Source organism: Musca domestica, unplaced genomic scaffold (assembly GCF_030504385.1).
Source record: "Musca domestica strain aabys unplaced genomic scaffold, Musca_domestica.polishedcontigs.V.1.1 47, whole genome shotgun sequence".
Classification (NCBI taxonomy): domain Eukaryota; kingdom Metazoa; phylum Arthropoda; class Insecta; order Diptera; family Muscidae; genus Musca; species Musca domestica.
The window spans coordinates 3,629,184-3,649,061 of NW_026712338.1; the positions used below are offsets into that span (position 1 = coordinate 3,629,184).

The 19,878-nt window shown below is 34.8% G+C and overlaps 1 protein-coding gene across 4 annotated transcripts in view; it reads right to left on the reverse strand.

Moving 5' to 3' along the window:
- The window catches only part of LOC131804694 (inhibitory POU protein), a 97,313-nt gene that overhangs the window by 2,801 nt on the left and 74,634 nt on the right, over positions 1-19,878 (reverse strand). For 2 of the 4 annotated variants that reach the window (XM_059127755.1, XM_059127757.1), the window contains 5 exons: positions 4,806-4,983; positions 4,589-4,729; positions 4,246-4,477; positions 3,229-3,392; positions 2,835-3,171 (listed from right to left, as the gene is read on the reverse strand). In XM_059127755.1, coding sequence (XP_058983738.1) covers positions 3,110-3,171; positions 3,229-3,392; positions 4,246-4,477; positions 4,589-4,729; positions 4,806-4,983 — 777 coding nt within the window. In that variant the 3' untranslated portion in view covers positions 2,835-3,109. The remainder of the gene's footprint in view (positions 1-2,834; positions 3,172-3,228; positions 3,393-4,245; positions 4,478-4,588; positions 4,730-4,805; positions 4,984-19,878) is intronic. The other 2 variants (XM_059127756.1, XM_059127758.1) reach the window with 1 other exon arrangement.

Sequence of the window (19,878 nt, forward strand, 5' to 3'; positions counted from 1 at the left end):
TTTTTTAAGCTTTCTGTATTCTCATTGGGTGGGAGTTTTATACACAAGCTTATACATATTTAAATATGGGCAAACGTGGACCGGACCAGCTAATACTTTCTAAATATTTTAAGTCGGTAGTACCTCACGACTTAAAATATGTAGAAGGTTTCAAATGTTTTTTTTACAATCAACATGAGTTTTTATTTTAGAGGCTTGATTCAGTACTAGCTGGCCCAGTCCACGTTGCCGGCCCGTAGTAGGAGTAGGTTTACGATATGATATGAGCCCCATACGGCTGTATCGGCCATTTTTGTTTGTTTGAAGGAGTTCGCATCTCCCGGCAGAAGCGCGATATATGCCCTGAGATTCTTGAGTTATAAGCGTAGGAACTACGGCAACTTTCTTTCATATCACACTGGCACCCACAATATTTTGAAGCCTTCGAAGTACCTACAATGAAATTTTTCTTATGGTGGATCATGGTGATTTTGGCTAAACCATACCAATATCCATTCAGAATATACTGAATATCCATTCAGAAAAATAAATTCTAAATTACAGCTATTTCGGTTGGCAATTGTGGTTAAAAAGGACTAAAAACTATTTTTAATGGAATTAGCCTTCTTCCTTGATATCAACAGACAGTCGCAAGTCTGAAATCCATGTTGATGGAAATGACCAATATGGGTCGACGATTTCGAATTTGTGGTATCACTGAATTTCGGTTCTATACAAGTTCACAGAGCTGGTTTAGGTAGAAGATAAAGAACATATCTATATGAGCTGTCACTCGGGATTTAGGAACATTCATCCCAAAAAGGACAAATTGGAGAGATAAAATGATAACAAAATAATTCTCAACATGGGCTGTGCGGACTACATGAGTCCCAGAAAACACTTAGAAAACAACCACTCTAAATGAGATATTTATAAGCGATTTTTACAAGTTTTTTTTTTTTTTTTTTTAACAAAGTTTGCATAATATTAAACATTTATTTCATCTCGAAAAGGGGAATTCAATTTTTCATGGCTCATTCCGTCCAACTTATGTGAAAATTATTAACAAAACATTCCACTCCAATTCAGCTGTAAATAAAAATCCCATTATTCGGTATTTTAACGACTTAGATCACATGTTCTAACAGGATTGTTTGAAATTCAGTACCTAGGATTCGTAATGGGTTCTACCTCATGTGGCAGATCATTGCCTACATAGGTTTACGTTCTGCTATAGCCCCCATGTTTCGGTACTTCCCCATATTCTTTTAACAGATTTGAATTTGAAACTCGCAATAAAAAGAATGCGGTACTATCGACTTTAGGGCATTTTTAAAACTTTTTACAAACCGATTTCACTGGCAAAAATGGAAGTGGACCAAATATTCAATCTCAGTTTTTTAGAATTTTTTAGTATTTTGATGATTTTAGCGACATTATTCACCGGAATTGTTTCAAATTTGGTATTTGAAGTTCGTTATGGATATTACAGCCTATGACAGAAAATTGTGTGTGCAGATCCACGTCTACGTATAGCCCTCATATAACGATACCTCGCTATATTCGGTATTTTGATGTTTTTGTATTTTAGGTCCGTAATGGATACTACAGCCTATGGCAGAAAATTGTCTGTGCAGATCCATATAACGATACCTCCCAATATTCGGTACTTTGATGATATAGCTACGTTATACACCGATTTTTTCTAGTTTCGCATTTTAATATTGTAATGGCTTACGACAAAAGTTGCCTATGCATGTCCACGTCGTCGTATACATACGGCTACATTCGGCATTTTTAAGATTTTAACAGAATTTTTAACATTTTTATTTTTTTTTGAAAATTGTCAAATTCGTTCCATATTGTGGAGGATATTCAAAGTTCGCCCGGCCGAACTTACAGCTTTTTTACTTGTTTATTTTTAAAGGTTTTCTTTTCATGGTGGAGGGTATTAAAAATTCTGGCCAGCTGTACTTAACGTGTTTTACTTGTTTCAGTCTGGTTTAAAGACGTTTTCGATTGACTTAGTTCGATTTCGGCCCTAGACTCCTTTGTTCTTTTCCGAAGAAGCCTGCCGAAGACTTAAGCCAGTCAGAAAAGCGTTTTATGTATTCTCACATTAAGTCATACAACATGGTCTCGTTTTTCACCAGTGAACGAAAATAAACTATATCAAACGTTTGCAATCGATCGTTCTGTAATTTCTCGACGTACGAAACGTAACAAAACGGATTTTAAGATAACGGGACTTGTTTTTTTATTTGTAGTGTTTGCGTAGATGAGTAAAAAAAAAACAAAACGGAAATGTTCTCGGTTGGATGACGCAACATTTGAAACAGTACAAAACTCATTGGAGACTTTTCTTAGTGTATTAAGTCATTACGAATGAAGTAAAAGCCAATATTAAGTTAAATGCATGTATTTTTATTACTCATTTAAAATGTCCATCATACAATGGGAAAGGTGCAAAATAATGGCAACTCTAAATTTAGCAGTCATCATTACGCACAGCTAAGGTTTGAAAAAGTTTCCGGGCGATTCGTTCGCAAACGATACCGCTCGCAACCCTAGTCAAAGTACAATAAAGCAATCGTATTGTTTCCGGCATTGAAATGTTTATGGTTTTGTTTTGTTTGGAGTACAAAACGATTGAAAAATATTTAAATGTTTGTGACTTCGTGTCGGCAGTACGTTATTCGTTTCGTCTGTTTTCGTTCGCTGTTTTTCACAATTACTTATCCTACCTTGTATTTATTGCGTCATATATGTATGCATACTCGTATGCCTGTATGTAACCAACTATGTATGCATTTTGCACCAAACTCTCCAAACCATCAGATAGTTGATGGACTCACCTTTACTTGTAATGTTATTGCATTTGATATGTTGGTCCATTGTTTGCATTGATCGTTCCATAAATAATCGCATTTGATTGTTGGCATATTGAGGGTGAATCCGTAATTTAGATCGATGTAAATAATAAGTGCACGCTCGCTGGTGTTGGTCTCCTCCAGGGTCACCGTGGGATCGGGGGTGCTCACATCCATCGGGTATGGGGCCGGGTGTTGTCGAGCGTCTAGTGAGGGTAGGAGGAAATCTACATGTAGTGGTCTCCAGGGAACATCGGCTATCAGTAACCAAACCCCGCCGATCCGTGTCCAGTCATCGAGGGTGTAACGCTGCTAACTATACCTAATTGTGTTGTTGTATTAGTTGATTGTCATGGTTGTTGTGCAGCAAATTTCATACGTTTTTGTTTTTGTCTCTGATTACAGAACCAGACTCGTACCACATTCTTCTTCAGGTCCAGCTTCTCGGCAATGGCAGCTATCTTCTCACCAGATGGCCTCGGTTGAACGGCAAAGTACGCTTCCAGAGATCGCTTTTCAGGTGCCGCAATGGAAGTCCTTTTTCTTGAAAAAAGACTCGATATAGATTACTTTAGAAAAACAAATAAAATAAAATGCGAGTGCCTAGTTTGTGCAATTCATGTGGAATAGCTGTCAGTCCGGATTATCGCTTGACTAGTAATATGAAAAAATATCGCTATGTATTAAGTATATATCATGTCTTTCTGAGTTACAGGTATGTATGTATGTGTACGTACACTTGTAACCAGATGATAATTGTTAGAAGGCTGGTAGGTTTTCAATACACAAATTCAATACACAATTTGCATACATTTTCAAGGTTTGAAGGAGGGAATTACATTTAAGCCATAGTTGGGGCTTGTATTGTGATCGGGTACACTGTTAACAGTCTCTTTCATGATTTCTTTGACGTGAAATGTAGAAAATCATGTGCCAAATAGATGGAAAAGGAACAATTACACGACAAAGAACGTAGCCTATGTCCTATCCAAGAATTTCCCCACATGATTGAGGCGAAAATAATGCATATTAAAGAGAACCGATTTAGATGGAAATGATAATACCGTCCTACTCATGATTTACTAAGATCCGACATTCATTCATGTTACATTGTGCATGCAATGTAAATGTAGATGTAGATGTAAATGTATGTATGTTTGTAGGTGTTTTATGATTTGCTCGCAACTCCAGCAGTTGGGGACTTTAGATTTATTGTTGCTTTCAAGTTAACAATACGGAAATTTCCAATAGAATGCCCGAATAATTTCCAAACATCGTTTGGAATAGATTATCGACATTATTGCTGGACCTAGGCAAGGCTCGCTTTTTTTTGCGGACTGGAGTCGCGTGGATGCATGCCGAGTTTGGATGTAGCATTAACCAGAACGCTGTCTACCTTTTCTTTTCGCCGGCAGGAAGTACACTGGGGGCATCAGGATCTCTTCGCTTGTTTTTCGCCTGAGCCTCCGCCTCTTCTAGCCACGCCTGCAAAATGGGCTTTAGGGCAATCATATTATTGTGCGACAGCGTGAGACTTTCAAAGCGACATATTGTACTTTGTGAGAGAGCCCCAACTCCAGGTAACTTTAAATTCGCTAGTGCTTTGCCGACATCGGCTTGTGTGACACCTGTAATAAAGTTGATGATTATTTCTATAAATCTACAGACATGCATAAAGCTTGATTGGCTACTGCATGGCGGATAGCGGAGAAGATGTCCAAATAAATACGTATATTCACCTAATTTTATCCTTCGTTGCTTAAATCTCTCCGCAAAGGCTTCGAGTTCTCTGGGATCTGTGTCGGTATCAGGATGAAGGCCAGCCGCCGCAACAGCTGCCGTTATCACAGGATGATGTACTGCCGAATGTCCATGGTGTCCTGCGTTAGTGTAAGGGAGTAAAATAAACAATTATATCTGTGCCAAGAGGAGTTTTGGAACATTGAATGGCCGTACCCGCAGAATGTCCACTTAAACCGCTCGGATGATGGTGACCCATCATATGGTTCATACTGTGATAGGATCCATGTAAGTGCTGGTGCGTAGGTGTTAAAGGCGTTTCTGAAATGGGTGCTAAGGTTGTCATCGAACCCGTTGGATCCAACATATCCAATTGATCCATTGTGGGGTGCATCTGAAAGATGTAAAGATTGTAAATATTTTTATTTTAATAATCAGAAGAATGAGTTCATTTTTATTATATTAAAAAAAATAATGAGAGTGCGAAAAAAAAATTTCATGTGATGATTTTTAATGATATTTGAAAATAATGTTTTTTATCGATTAGTTTCTATTTAGCGGGAAGAAGGAAGATCAAAAATGTATCTGTTTATTCTCCAAAACATTGAAGGAACGCATAAAAAGCTAGCAAGAATTTAAAAAAGCGTCATGACATCTGATCATTCAACCGCTATTAGTGAAAAGAGTATGGGAAGTCTTTGGTATCTGCCTTCGAAAATGGCTAATACCCTTGCCATCGAAAGACTTCAAATCGTTAAGCTACTCCTCCTATGATAAGATATGGAAAATAAGAATTTAAGAAATATGAAAAAATTACCATAGTGGGGAAGCTGAAGTTTTTTGTATACAACGTCGAAGTTTTGGTAACTCTGTAACACGAATTTGTTTCCACCAATCAGAACATTGAAGTTTGAAAAATAAACTACTAGCTAGCATGGTCCGCCTTGCCGCCCCGTACTTTTAGTTTTTAATGTATATTTTTTGAGGCTTTATATGCTTTCATAAGAACCTATATGATATAGAACATCTATAATAGTAAAGAGCTTAGCAACATAATCAAATTAGCCGTAATTTGTATTTCCAGCGTTTAGAATACCGTGTTGCGTGGTATTTAGTTTTGTCCACCTCATAAATTGGTTGGGGAAGTGGACTTGGGAGTACACTAACGTGGGGGATAATAATCTGTAAGATAGCCCTCTACTTCAGAATAGCCCAAATACAATTGTTTAACCAAATCAATTGATGGATGTGGTCAAGACCAAGGTGGACCCTACTCCGAAAATTTAAAATTATATGCGAAGAGGTTTGCTGCCCCCTTGGAAAAAAATATGCCAAATAAGGGCGAAACAAATGGCCAAAACACCGAAAATAGCTTAAATCACATATTTATCACCAACACATGATAACTTTTTGCAAGGATGGATTCTTCTCAAATTACCAACATTTTCAGAAATTATTATGAAAACAAGTAAGCAAAGGCTATAGTTGTGCTGGGCCGACCATGTGATACCCTATAAATCTACAATATGTTCGAAGTCCCCTTATATCCCAAATCTATTTTGAAAGATTTCGTTTTTTGAAATAATGTCAAAGAGACCCGTCCAGAGGTTACCCTTAGTTTTTTGGCCCGAAAAATTTGGCCAATATCCAAAATGTTAGACTTCTTCCCTATCCTTAACTCTCTTACAATGCGAAATTCCGTGTCGATTAGTCTTCAATTGTGGCCTATAGAGCGACTACAAAATTAGAAAAAATTAATTTTTTAGTCCATGTGCACCTATAAATGTACATCTTAAGAACAATAGGCTTTAATTCTGACCCTAACTCTACTTCATGAAAAATTTCGTGAGGATCGGACGATAATTGCGACATGCATATAATCAGGGCTGTCATAGAAACCAATTTTGTCACTATTGGTTTTAAAACCGACAAGAAAAAATGCTTTGGTGTCATGAAAATCATGAAAATCGGTTTTATTTTCGAATTAGAATTTTGTCGGTTTTGGTTGTCATAGAAGCCAATGTTATTGGTTTTGTTATTGGAAATAAACCAAGTTGCTTAGAGCTGTCACTTTTCATTTGCGTTGGATTTTTTAAAGAATTTTTAAAGGACTATAAACGTGGATATTTTAAAGAATTTTTAAAGGGCTATAAATGTGGATATTTTAAAGAATTTTTAAGGGACTAAAAACGTGGATTACAATCCAAAACTGTCAGTCAAATTGAAAAAAATCGCATGCAATAAAAAATACGACAAAAATTGAAAAAAATCGACAAAAGATAATCATTTTTTATTGGTATATTTTCCGCGATTTTCTTAGATTTTATCGTTTTCTGTCAAGAGACCAATCCGTATTGATGGGAATTGTGAAAATCGGGCCAGCGGTTCTTGGTTTATAAGCAGAATAAATAAGATCAATTCTTTTACATGTACATATTGTACCTATTTTGCTATATCTCCGATTTCTTGGCTATTAGCATCACTGTAATGGTCAGAAGTGATCTTTTAATGTATTTGTATTGGTATTGCTGGTATTGAAAATATTTACGGTTTAGTGGACATTTTCCTTATTTTTTTAGGGTCTATTTTACCCGCTTGGTAGTTTTCCGCCCACTCCTAAACTCTAACTCCATGTAAATTTTCGGGTCGATTGGTTCATAATTGTGGCCTATAGAGCAACTGCAAAATCAGGAAATTTTCTGTTTTTGGTCCATTTCAACCCCTAAATATCGTGCGATCATCTCCAAAAATAGGGTTCTATTCTGACCATAACCCCACCTCCATTTTCAATTTCGTGAGGATCGGTTCATAATTGCGACATGTAGCTTGATTACAAATTAACAGACAGGACAGACGGACGAACAAACACAGCTAGATCGACTCACCTCGGCGAGATAGGAAGATCCTATGTGGGAAACCAATTTTTCGAGGTGTTACACAATTTTTGGCCAATCAAACTTATAATACCCCCAACAGGGTATAAATATGGTTAAAATGTAAAATATGCATGAAATCGGGATGTACCCTTATACGGGGGTTATGGCCCTCGTAATAACCTTATGTTATGGCCAAAAATTAGGAAGAACTTCTGGAAGGATAGATATATAGAAGGATTATCTTACTAAATGCCCAATTCGCTCCACTATTTTGCACCCTTTATATTCTGTATTTTACTGATTGCAGTCCCAATAAATTTTGCATTTTAAGTTCTCATTGGACGGATTATTGTCATGTGATAGTAAGTAACATAACTTTGTAAATGGTGAAAATAATTCTTTATATTGTTCAGAAAAAAAAACGATTGGATTCAATACGATAGCCAAATTAAAAAGTCGTGCATTATATGAAATTGAAAAGAAAAACAAATTAAAAAAAGAAAACAGAAACCTTCAACTTGTTCGCTGATTTTTTACAGCAAATGTTTGAAGGTCTTTACGAAGTTTGTCAATGTAATGTACTATTATTTTAAAATTTGATTCCATTGAAAACTTTTTCTCGATTTTTCCCGATTTTAAAATTTTTGCAATTTTAAAAAATAAAATATTCTTTAACTTCGGTGGGACCGCGTTAAATTATCTCGACATCATCTATTCAGTTTTGCCACCATAAATATAGTTAATCACTTAGAAAAACCCGTTCGTACACGATAAAATCTTTTTTTTTTTTTGTTCATAAATTATCCTTTTCTGAAATTATATTATTCCTACAGTTCCCCTTACCCAATAAATACATAACGTCTATAAATAACAATTTTGTCCGTTGTCGCTTTATATTACCCTAAAAAGTCTACACATCATAGGGTAAGTGTTCTCTGCTCTATTTCTGTAAAAAAACAATGAGCTCCAATCATTTATTACGAGAGAATAACGGTTTTCGTCAGTGAGTGTCTTCCAACGCGTGCGATAGAGCTTGTTTGTAAAGAAAAAAATTAGTGGTGGCGTCAACTTAATAATCGATTTAAGTAAATTAAATTTAATACTTTTGGAATCAGAAATATTTTATAATAGTAAATAAGAGTCTAAAGATCATTTTATAACTTAACAAGTTAAAAAGCAGTAAGTTCGGCCGGGCCGAACTTTTAATACCCTCCACCATATGCAACGAATTTGGAAATTTTTAAAAATAAAATCCTTAAAAATTCTGGTAAAATTTTAAAAATACCGAATATAGCCGTTATATTGGGGTCTATACGACGTGGACATACATAGGCATTGTTTGTCATAAGCCATTAAGCAAATTCGAAACTTGAAATAAACGGCGAATAATGTAGCTAAAATCATCAAAATATCGTATATAAGGATGTGCCGTTAAATTGGAGCTGTGCGAAGACCTGGACCAGCATGGACAATTTTCTGTCACAGGCTGTAGCATCTATTACGAACTTCAAATACCACATCTCAAACAACTTCGGTGGGTATTGTACCTAAAATCGTCAAAATACCGAATATAGGGAGGTACTGATGATATATGGGGCCTATACGAAGACCTGGACCCGCACAGAAAATTTTCTGTCACAGACTGTAGTTTCCATAACGAACTTCAAATACCAATTTTGAAACAATTCCGGTGAATAATGTCGCTAAAATCGTCAAAATACCGAATATAGGGAGGTACCGTTATATGGGGGCTATATGAAGACGTGGATCTGCACAGACAATTTTCCGTCTTAGGGTGTAGTATCCATTTTGAACTTCAAATAGCAAATTTGAAACAATTCCCGTGAATAATATCGCTAAAATCATCAAAATATCGAATATAGGGAGGTACCGTTATATGGGGGCTATATGAAAACGTTAGGTCCACGTTTTACGAACCCATTTACGAACTTAACCTGCCTACTGGAAAAATAAACATGTGTGCAAAATTTTAGCCATCTATCTCAATTCATTCGAAATCTCAATTCGTGATTACAACACACAGACAGACAGACGGACAGACAGACGGACAGACAGACAGACAGACGGACATCGCTAAATCGACTTAGAATTTTACGCTGATCAAGAATATATATACTTTGTTGGGTCTGATATGAGTATTTCGAGGAGTTACAAACGGAATGACAAAGTTAATATACCCTCCATAATATGGTGGGGAGTATAAAAACATACATTCTGTTATATTACCTATTGCCGACATTAGGAACAGAAAAATAGGGATTTGCCAGTAGTCGGCATGGGGTGCCGATTTCATTTTTCATTCATCATCATTTTTGACAAATTTCACCAAAACTGGAGAAACGTATAAACAAAATAATCCAAAAACTAATCAAATAAAAAAATAGTTTTGCGTCGGCAGTTGTTTTTATTTTTGCTTTTTGACCAACTTTTCTAAATTAAGTAGGGTTTTTAAATCAGCTATTTGACGTTTTAGATAGCGTTGGCATTTTTGAAAAAAAATATTGGCTATCTAAAGGAAAAAGATCAATTCACAAATTCCAAATATAAGAAAGGTACTTTTTTTATTTGATCTCATTTTTATTTTAATTGAAAATCCATATGTTACTGAAGGTAACCATACTATTCTTGATTTTCTACCTATATTTGGATAAGAATGATAATGAAATAAAACACTATTTAAAAACGAAATTAATTTCAAATTCTGGATTAAATTGTGAATTAGTAATATAGCATTATTTTATACTATTTGAAATAACAAATATACAAAATAATATTTTTTACTGAAATACCATATGCAGACTACTGGCAAATAGACATGCCGAGCATTGGAAAATGGTGCCGACTACTGGCAAAAAACTACTATTTTAGTAAAATTGCAAATTTTGCCAATTTAATAAAACCAAATTCAATTTTTGTTTATTATTTCGAAAACTAAACAAAATTTGGAATCTGAACAACTTTATTTTTCAGCAATTGAAAGATTTCACTCAGAATGTTGAAAGATTGAAAAATCGAAAATCCTAAAAGTGCCGACTACTGGTACACTTACCCTATAAGATTTCAAAAAGAAAGAAAAAAACACTGCAAATGTACATTCGAAAATAGTAATTCAAAATGGAAAAAATCGTGCAATATAAAACATTACAATTGTACCAAAAGTCTAAATGAAAATGTTCAAATTTGGAATTTTTACACGAGTTTTTTATATTTTATCCTTTTCTGTCAAGGGACAATTCCGAATTTGTCTGAATCTTTAAAATCAGACCAGCGGTTGTTGAGATATAAGCGTAGTAACTAACACAACTTTTTTATATATAGAAGATTTTGTGTTTATTTTTTTTTTTTTTGTTAAAATTGAACACATTTTAATGTTTGAATCATTGTTACCCAAAATCGATGTATTATTTTGTCAAAACATTATTTATGGTCCTGCTCCAAAGTGGATATAAACGTGGAAGTTAAAGAACCATTTGACTTCTATGAGTATTATCTTCTTCTTCTTTATATATAAAAATCAATTGTTGTTCGTTGGTAATTGAATCAGTTGAGAACGGCTGGACCGATTAGCGTAATTTTTTGTACAAACGTTCATCATACTGTTTACTTTCGCTCCTATATCTGTTTCATATTTAGTGTACGACGTACTCTTGACTCTCCCTCTAACCCTATGTATCTGTTTGGGGTCAGAGTAAATGGCCACACCTACTTCTTTAAATCTATATATATAAAATTTAAAAAAAGTATAGCAACACATCAATTGAGAACGGCTGAGCCGATTTGACTAAAATTTTCTATTGGTTATTTGTAATTACAGTGGAAACGTTTTCATGAAGAAAAATTTTGAGAAAAGACTCTAGAAAAATCGCGGAACTAAACAAAATTCAATGTTCTATTTTGATATGGAATTTTGTGTAGAACTGATTCCTAAATCGATTCAAAATTGCTACACATTATTCCAGATCACACATACACGAAGGGATTCATCGGCTTTACAGCAAGATTGATAGGAAGGGGGGGGGTCTTCTGCAGAACTTTCAAGGATCTACAAGCTTTGCAATTGTTTTTCGATATTATAAAGGAAAAAATGGTTACTGTATTAATGTTTTTACGTTATTGTATGAGAACTGATTTACCCAGAAAGCCCAGGAACAAATCAGTAAAGAAAGTCTTAAAGTCGGTCGGGGCCGACTTTATGATACCCTACACCACTTTGCTAATTTAGTAGAGCTGCGCATAACAATTAAAAGTTTTTGTGGGAGAATTCAATCATATACGCTATGATTATAATTATAATTTAAAGTTCAAAGGGCTAAATATGCCGAAGCACTTGTATCTTTTAAATTCGGACTTGTATTACCCATTTGGTGCACAATAAATTTGAAATCGGATAAAAATATATATGGGAGCTATATCCAAACCTGAACCGATCTCGATAAAATTTGGCAAAGATATTTCTGAGCTGTATTTGATATATTTCCCTGAAGGTCGTTGTTACGGAGTGCATATTACGGCTGTGGGTAACAAATACAATAAATCGGATGAACAATATATATGGAAGCTATAGCTATATCTGAACCGATCTTCACCAAATTTGACATACTAGCTTCTAGACTCAATTCTGTCGTAAGTGCCAAATTCCATCCCATTTAGACAAATATTAGACGTTTGGTGCACAATAAAAGGTAAATCGGACAAAGTTATATATAGGAGCTATATCCAAATCTGAACCGATTTCGATAAAATTTAGCACATGTATTTCACAGCTGCATTTGATATATTACCCCAAATATTGTTGTTGCAGAGTGCATATTACGGCTGCGGTGGACAAAAATAACAAATCGGACGAACAATATATATGGGAGCTATAACTATATCTGAACCGATTTCGATCAAATTTGGCATACTTATTTTCAGGCCTATCTTGGGTGTATATGCAAAATTCCATACTATTCGGGCTGATATTACAAGTTTGGTGCACAATAAAAGGCAAATCGGACGAAGATATATATGGGAGCTATATCTAAATTTTTACCGATTATCTCCAATTTCAATAGGGTTCGTCCTTGGGCCAAACAAATGTTGTTTGGAAAATTTCATCTCAATCGGATAATAAATGCGTCCTGCATTTTGTTCACAAAAATACATGGACAGACGGACGGACGGACTGACATGCATAAATCAACTCAGAAAGTGATTCCATGCAGATCATCAAAAGGAACTATGGGTCTATCTCGTTTCCTTTTGCCTGTTACAAACAAATGCACAAAGACATAATACCCTGACCACCTTGTGGTGTAGGGTATAAAAACTACACAAAATGTTGTTGCCAATTCTTCAAAATCGAAATATGAGCCAAATTTACGTAGTAATTTGTGTGTGCTTTCTCTTCATTTTGTTTACGAGTATTTTTTCGGGAATGGGAACGGTGTTTAGCTGAAAATTGTAAAGGTAGTACAATAAGTACTACATTTGCAGGTTTTGGAACACAAGTTATTTTGAGAAAATCTTTTTTTCATGTTTATACTAGCCAAACAATATGCAATGATTAACGTATTATTAGTTTTGATACAACACATCAATAAATCTGAAATCGAGATCTAATTTGGCGTGAAAAAGTAAAAAATCGAAAATGGGATGACCGATACTCTACTTTTTAGCTGGAGGCTGAAATTTCTGATAACAAATTGTCATGCATAATTTTAGGCAAGTTCTGATAAAATAGTATTTCTTGCAGGAATATCAATTGTCTCGTTTTTGCAAAACAAAGTGAGAACTTTACAAGTGTCGTTAGACTGGAGCTGAATAAAGCCGCAAAAAGGATAAATTAGTCGAGGACTGATATTTCTTTTTATACCCTCCACCATACTATGGAGGGTATATTAATTTTGTCATTCCGTTTGTAACTCCTCGAAATACTCATGTCAGACCCAACAAAGTATATATATTCTTGATCAGCGTAAAATTCTAAGACGAATTATCTATGTCCGTCTGTCTGTGTGTCTGTCCGTCTGTCTGTCTGTTGTAATCACGCTATCTTTCGAACAAATTGAGATAGAAGGCTAAAATTTTGCACACATGTATATTTTGCCAGTAGGCAGGTTAAGTTCGTAAATGGGCCATGTAGGTCCAAGTTATCATATAGCCCCCATATACCATACCCCCCGATATTCGGTATTTTGATGATTTTAGCGACATTATTTAGCGGAATTGTTCCAAATTTGGTATTTGAAGTTCGTAATAGATACTGCAGCACAAAACAGAAAATGGGTCATGTGGGTCTTCGTCTTCATATAGCCCCCATATACCGTACCCCCCGATATTCGGTATTTTGATGATTTTAGCGACATTATTTACCGGGATTGTTTAAAATTTCGCATGTGAAGTTCATAATGGATACTTCAGCCCATGCCAGAAAATTGTCTGTGCAGGTCCACGTCTACGTATAGCCCCCATATAACGGTACCCCCTATATTCGGAATTTTGATGATTTCAGCTACATTATAAACAGATTTTTCTTCAAGTTTCGCATTTAAATATTGTAATAACTTATGACAAAAGTTGCCTATGCAGGTCCACATCGTCGTATAAGCATTCGGCATTTTTAAGATTTTAATAGAATTTTTAACGGATTTTATTTTTTTAACAATTTTTTTTTTTGGAAATTGCCAAATTTGTACCAAATGGTGGAGGGTATTAAAAGTTCGGCCCGGCCGAACCTACAGGTTTTTTACTTGTTTGAAATGAAATGATTCCTACAGTTCCCCTTACCCAATAAATACATAAAGTCTATAAATAACAATATTGTCCGCTGTCGCTTTATATTACCCAAAAAAGTCTACACATCATATAAGAGTTCAAAAAAAAAAAAGAAAAAAACACTGCAAACGTACATTCGAAAATAGTAAGTCAAAATGGAAAAAAAGTTGTGCAATATAAAACATTACAATTTTACCAAAAGTCTAAATGAAAATTTTCAAATTTGGAATTTTTACACGAGTTTTTTGTATTTTATCCTTTTCTGTCTTTCATGTTTATAGTAGCCAAACAATATGTAATGATTAACGTATTATTAGTTTTGATACAACACATCAATAAATCTGAAATCGAGATCTAATTTGGCGTAAAAAAGTAAAAATCGGAAATGGGATGACCGATAGTCTACTTTTTAGCTCCAGGCTGAAAATTTCTGATAACAAATTGTCATGCATAATTTAAGGCAAGTTCTGATAAAATAGTATTTCTTGCAGGAATATCAATTGTCTCGTTTTCGCAAAACAAAGTGAGAACTTATTTTCGGCCCTACAAGAGGTGTAACCGCTTCAGCTTAATATGTGGAATGTGATAAACTTAATCAGAAGATATGACCAGATATTCCCGTAGATATCCCCATCTTTGCTTCCGATAAAAAGAAACAAAAGTTTACAAGTGTCGTTAGACTGGAGTTGAATAAACCCGCAAAAAGGATAAATTAGTCGAGGACTGATATTACTTTTTTTTACTCAGTTCCACCATTTCAATTTCATTTTTTTAACATGAATGTTCCCCAAAAGTTGTCAATAAAGCAAATTATTAAATTAAAGTACAGGAAGTAAATAAAACAACTAAGAGAAATTGGTACAAATCAGTCGATCAGTATTCATTTAAAATTATGCTACCACATAATGCCTCTATTATAATTATTTTCAAATAACATAGAGCTGGAACACAAAATGTCTGTGCGTTTGTATTTTGGGTGAGCGTACTTAAATTAATTACTAATTTTGTTTTAAAATTGTTTTTACATAGTAAAATACTAGGCACTCACACAACGATGCATCGCACAAAACAACAATTCCGAATATCCAGGAGAAAATAAATTGACACAAAGATGGGATCAGGATGATAGAATAAAAGTAAGGGGAACCAATATACATACGTATGTACATAAATCCTGAATGCAGAGTGAAAGAGATGGGGAGACTGAGTAATAGAATGATTGAATGGGCGGCGTGAGAGAAGGGGAAAGGACATTAACAATAAGACAATAATACATAATGTCGTTAAAGTGGAGCTCTTCAATTATAAACCAATCCCGAAATTAGAAAGGCTTTTATTGGTTTCACCCTTGGCTCTATCTATTCGAAATGAGCCTTTATTTATGCACAAGGCACAGGATTGTCGCTGTGTATCTCTTAGCGTCTGATGGGAGCTAGTCAGTACGCCGTCGCACAAAATTTGCAACCCCTTGTTTTATTTCACCAAAAAAAGAACATAATCTCAACTATTCTACGACTACAAGGCCCACACACAGGCATACATACACATACACACATACATCCGTTCACATATACACTTGTATACAGACAAACAGAGAGAAATCATTTGAATCTGGTCTGTGGTTGGCTGGAGTGGCTGTAAAATGTCAGTTGATGGGAATGTTCGTTTAGAATTGAATCAAATCTTTGTTGTTGATGTGTTGCGTTGTGTTGTTATTGTGCCTCTTTCACCATGAAAATCAGCAGTGGCGAAAAAACAACAATAACAACAACAACAGCAGTAGCAGCAGCAGCTACACAAAGGACTAACAATGAATGCATTTTCATTGGGAGTTCCATTAAAAATTCCATGTTCCACAGTGTTCAACAATATTGATAAGACATGTAACACACATACACATATAGATATATGTAAGGCCGTACACACCAATACAATACAGATGAAATGCCTACATAAGCCTACACTTAACAAACTGTGGTGCGTATATATGTAAGTATGTACCTACGTAGGTATATACACCCATTCATATACCTACACACATAAGTCGATGAATATAGCAAACAAATACTGCGACACGTTAAGAATAGAGAAATTGTATTTTGCATGAACATGGACCAAAGCATTTGTGTCGGTTCAGAGTTTTAGTGAGAACCCCACACCACTCCAAATAGGCGCATATTGTGTTCCAACTTTAATATATGTAAATATGTGCATATGTATGTTTGTGTGTAAATATGTTTTACAATAAGAACAAAGGAGAAAATACAATTAGATTTTGTAATATACAGTCCAGTTCGAATAGGCGAACTATAACAAGCCCATGATATTGAAAGGAGAACATCTATTGAACAAATATTGTATTAATTGGAGATGCGCACATATTTATTATGAATTAGTTTTTACTGAGAAAAATTATTAAAAATATATATCAAAAGTTTTATATAGTATGCTGCTTACATGTATGTGTCAACATTGTATATAAACTAGTTAATTATTGGTATGCTGTATGCCAACATTGGAAGGAATTTATTTGATTATTTTTGCACCTCAGATGCTTATAAATATTAGTTGGTCTCAAAACTTGTTTCAGTCGAAATAGTATTTTGATATACACAAATCGTATTATGTTCGACACAATTCGAATGACATCTCACACGGACCGCTCTAGTCAAATATTGAGAAATTTGTCAGTATTTCAATTATTTAACATTTCATTCGTTTCTGAACACATAACAACAACTGATCCCCATGACACATTCCAGAACTTTAGCTTTGCAAGCCAGTCTTAGTAATACAACATTGCCAAATAACATGCAATTAGAAATTTTTAAAAATAATGGTTTTGTGTTTTTTTGCTTGAGATAATATTAGAATTATATAAGGAGAGAAAAAACTACTGAGCAAATGAAAATTTTATTTTTTCAAACACTTCAGGCTGTGGGGGATGTTTGTTTTTAAAGTGACAATTTAGACGTATCTTTTGTTATGTACATGTTAACATTTATATACATATCTATATTGATCCAAGCAACCAAATTTACTTACGGTAATTTTCATTTGTGCAACATTTTTTTTATACATCACTTGGGAATACGATTTTCATTATGGCAAAGGGGTGTTTTCCAATAACAATATAATACTATGATTATACTGTCGTTTATAGTTTTGCAAATGATTTTGAAATGCGTCAATTGTAGACCGTTTGATCTGTTTCTATAATCAGCAATTGAATACTACTTTCGCAATTTTTTGCTAAAAATCACAAAAAAGCGTTTTCCCTACATATACAATGACAAAAGTATTAAGACCATCTTATTCTTAACGTTACAGAACCAAACATTAAATGTCCCAGTCACAGTAAATTTATCCCATGCGATGGGAAGACGGTTACAGTTGAATGTTGTTGGTCTTGAAACCCACGTCGAGAGAGAATAAATAGCTTTGGGTGACCACATTAAATTCCGTAACATATTAAGGAGTATATGAGCACATGTTAAGCAGCGTGACATCTTTTTTTAATTATTACAAAAAGTATAATTTCTAGAAATATTAGCATAAATATTTTGAGACAGGGGTGCAATATTATAATATTGATTTTGTCTGAAATACCGTAAAAAGTTGGTCCCAGACCCCCCATATAGTATGTCAATTTATCTACGCGTGTCCGTCCGTCCGTCTATTCAGGTATAAAGGTAGCAATTATTGCCGATCCTCACGGAATGCTGGAAGGAGATTTTCGAAAAAAAAAGTTAGGCGTTGAAATAAGCAAATAACAGAGTTTTTCCTAAGTTTGCACTCGCTCTATAGGTCGCAGTTATAGATCAATTGACGCGCAATATTGCAAAGGGAATAACTCGGTAAAAACCTAGCATTTTGTGGAGCAATCGAATAAAATTTGTGGGAGAAATGGACCATAACTTTGGTGCGAAAAGTACCAAAATTTTCATTCACTTGCGAATATTTTAAATGCTTGATCAGCACAAACTTCTAAGACGATTTAGCCCTGTCTGTTGTAATCACGCTAGAGTGTGCATGCAGATCAAGTACGAAGATGGTCAATATCGGTCCACGATATCGTATAGCTTCCATATAACGGTACCCCCGATATTCGGTATTTTGATCATTTTAGCCACATTTTCCAATGAAATTGTCTGAAAATCCACACAAGAAGTTTTTCCTGAGTACTTTACCCTCTGGAATAGAAATGTCTACCCACGATATTCCATATTTTGACATTTTTGTGACATTTTTCACCGGTTTTTTTTTTCGAATTTCGTACTTAGATTTCGTAATATAAGTACTTTAACCTATGACAAAAAAAATGCGTATGAAGGCCCACGTCTTCGTATAGCCTTCATATAACAATATTCGGTATTTTGATGATTTTTGCGACATTAAAAAATTGTCTAAGCAGGTTCAGGAATTTGTATAGGCACTATATGTCAGTTCCTCCCTATATTCGGTGTTTTGATGATTTTAGCGTATTTGAATATTGTAATATATACAATGTATTGCCTATATTAGGTATTTTTAAGATTTTAACAAAATTTTTAGCGGATGTTTTTTTTTTTTTTTTTTGAAGCCTTCCAAATTCGTTCCAAATGGTGGAGGGTATTCAAAGTTCGGCCCGGCCGAACACTCTGCTTTTTTACTTGTATTAATTCCTATTACCATCTGGCCTGACTACATGACAATTGCTGTGTTCCAAAACCTGCAAGAATCTACTAGTTTTTCAATTTATTTTCGATTTTATAAACGAAAATTGGTTATGGTAGTAATAACTGTTACATGCTTGCAGTTCTGGAACAGACCAATTGTTTTAGGAATGAAATGTATCAAAACACACACATGCGTGACGTAGTTGTGTCATACACCAAAATATTGGTTTGAAACCAATTGAGGAACATAATAATGACCACATTTAACCTTTAAACTTAAAATGAATGCATTTTTTTACACCAACAATCGAAAACAAACCTTGAGATTTTAAATGATTTTTTTAATATTCTTATTATGTATATCAAAATCTTGAGGAATTCGTTCATCCCAGCCAAAACCAAACTTTGCCGAAATGTACAGGGTGAGATGAAAAATCTGCAACCAAGTTCAGACTGCTGTCATTTCTAACTCACTCGTCCTACAGCTGTTAAAATTATTCCAGTGACAGCTCAATATATTGTTTACAAGCGTACAAAAGCATTTTGGTGAGAATTTTCCAGAAAAAATGTTATTAGTGATGGAATTCAAGCGTGATTTCTTTATATTTGGCTGGAAAACCGCAAGGTGATGGTGGTCTCCGCTCGTATTAATCGACCGTGGCATCAGCATATAAGCCGAATATTATCGCGAAAATATTCTCGAGGCTGTATTTAAGCCTACAGCACGCGCCCCCCAAGAATGGTTACAAAATTAGGTTCTTCGCTTCATTTCCAGCACACAATGGCCACCAAAATCTCCGGATACCAATCCGTTGAACAATTGTGTCTGGAGTATTTTGGAAAGTAAGGTTGGCACTAAAAAATACCAAAGTATCGATCACCTCGAGCAAGCGCTTCGTCGGGAATGTGCCAAAATACCGCAGAGCAACATTCGGGCAGCGTGTGACGGTTTCATAGGCCGTTAGAAGTCCATAATTC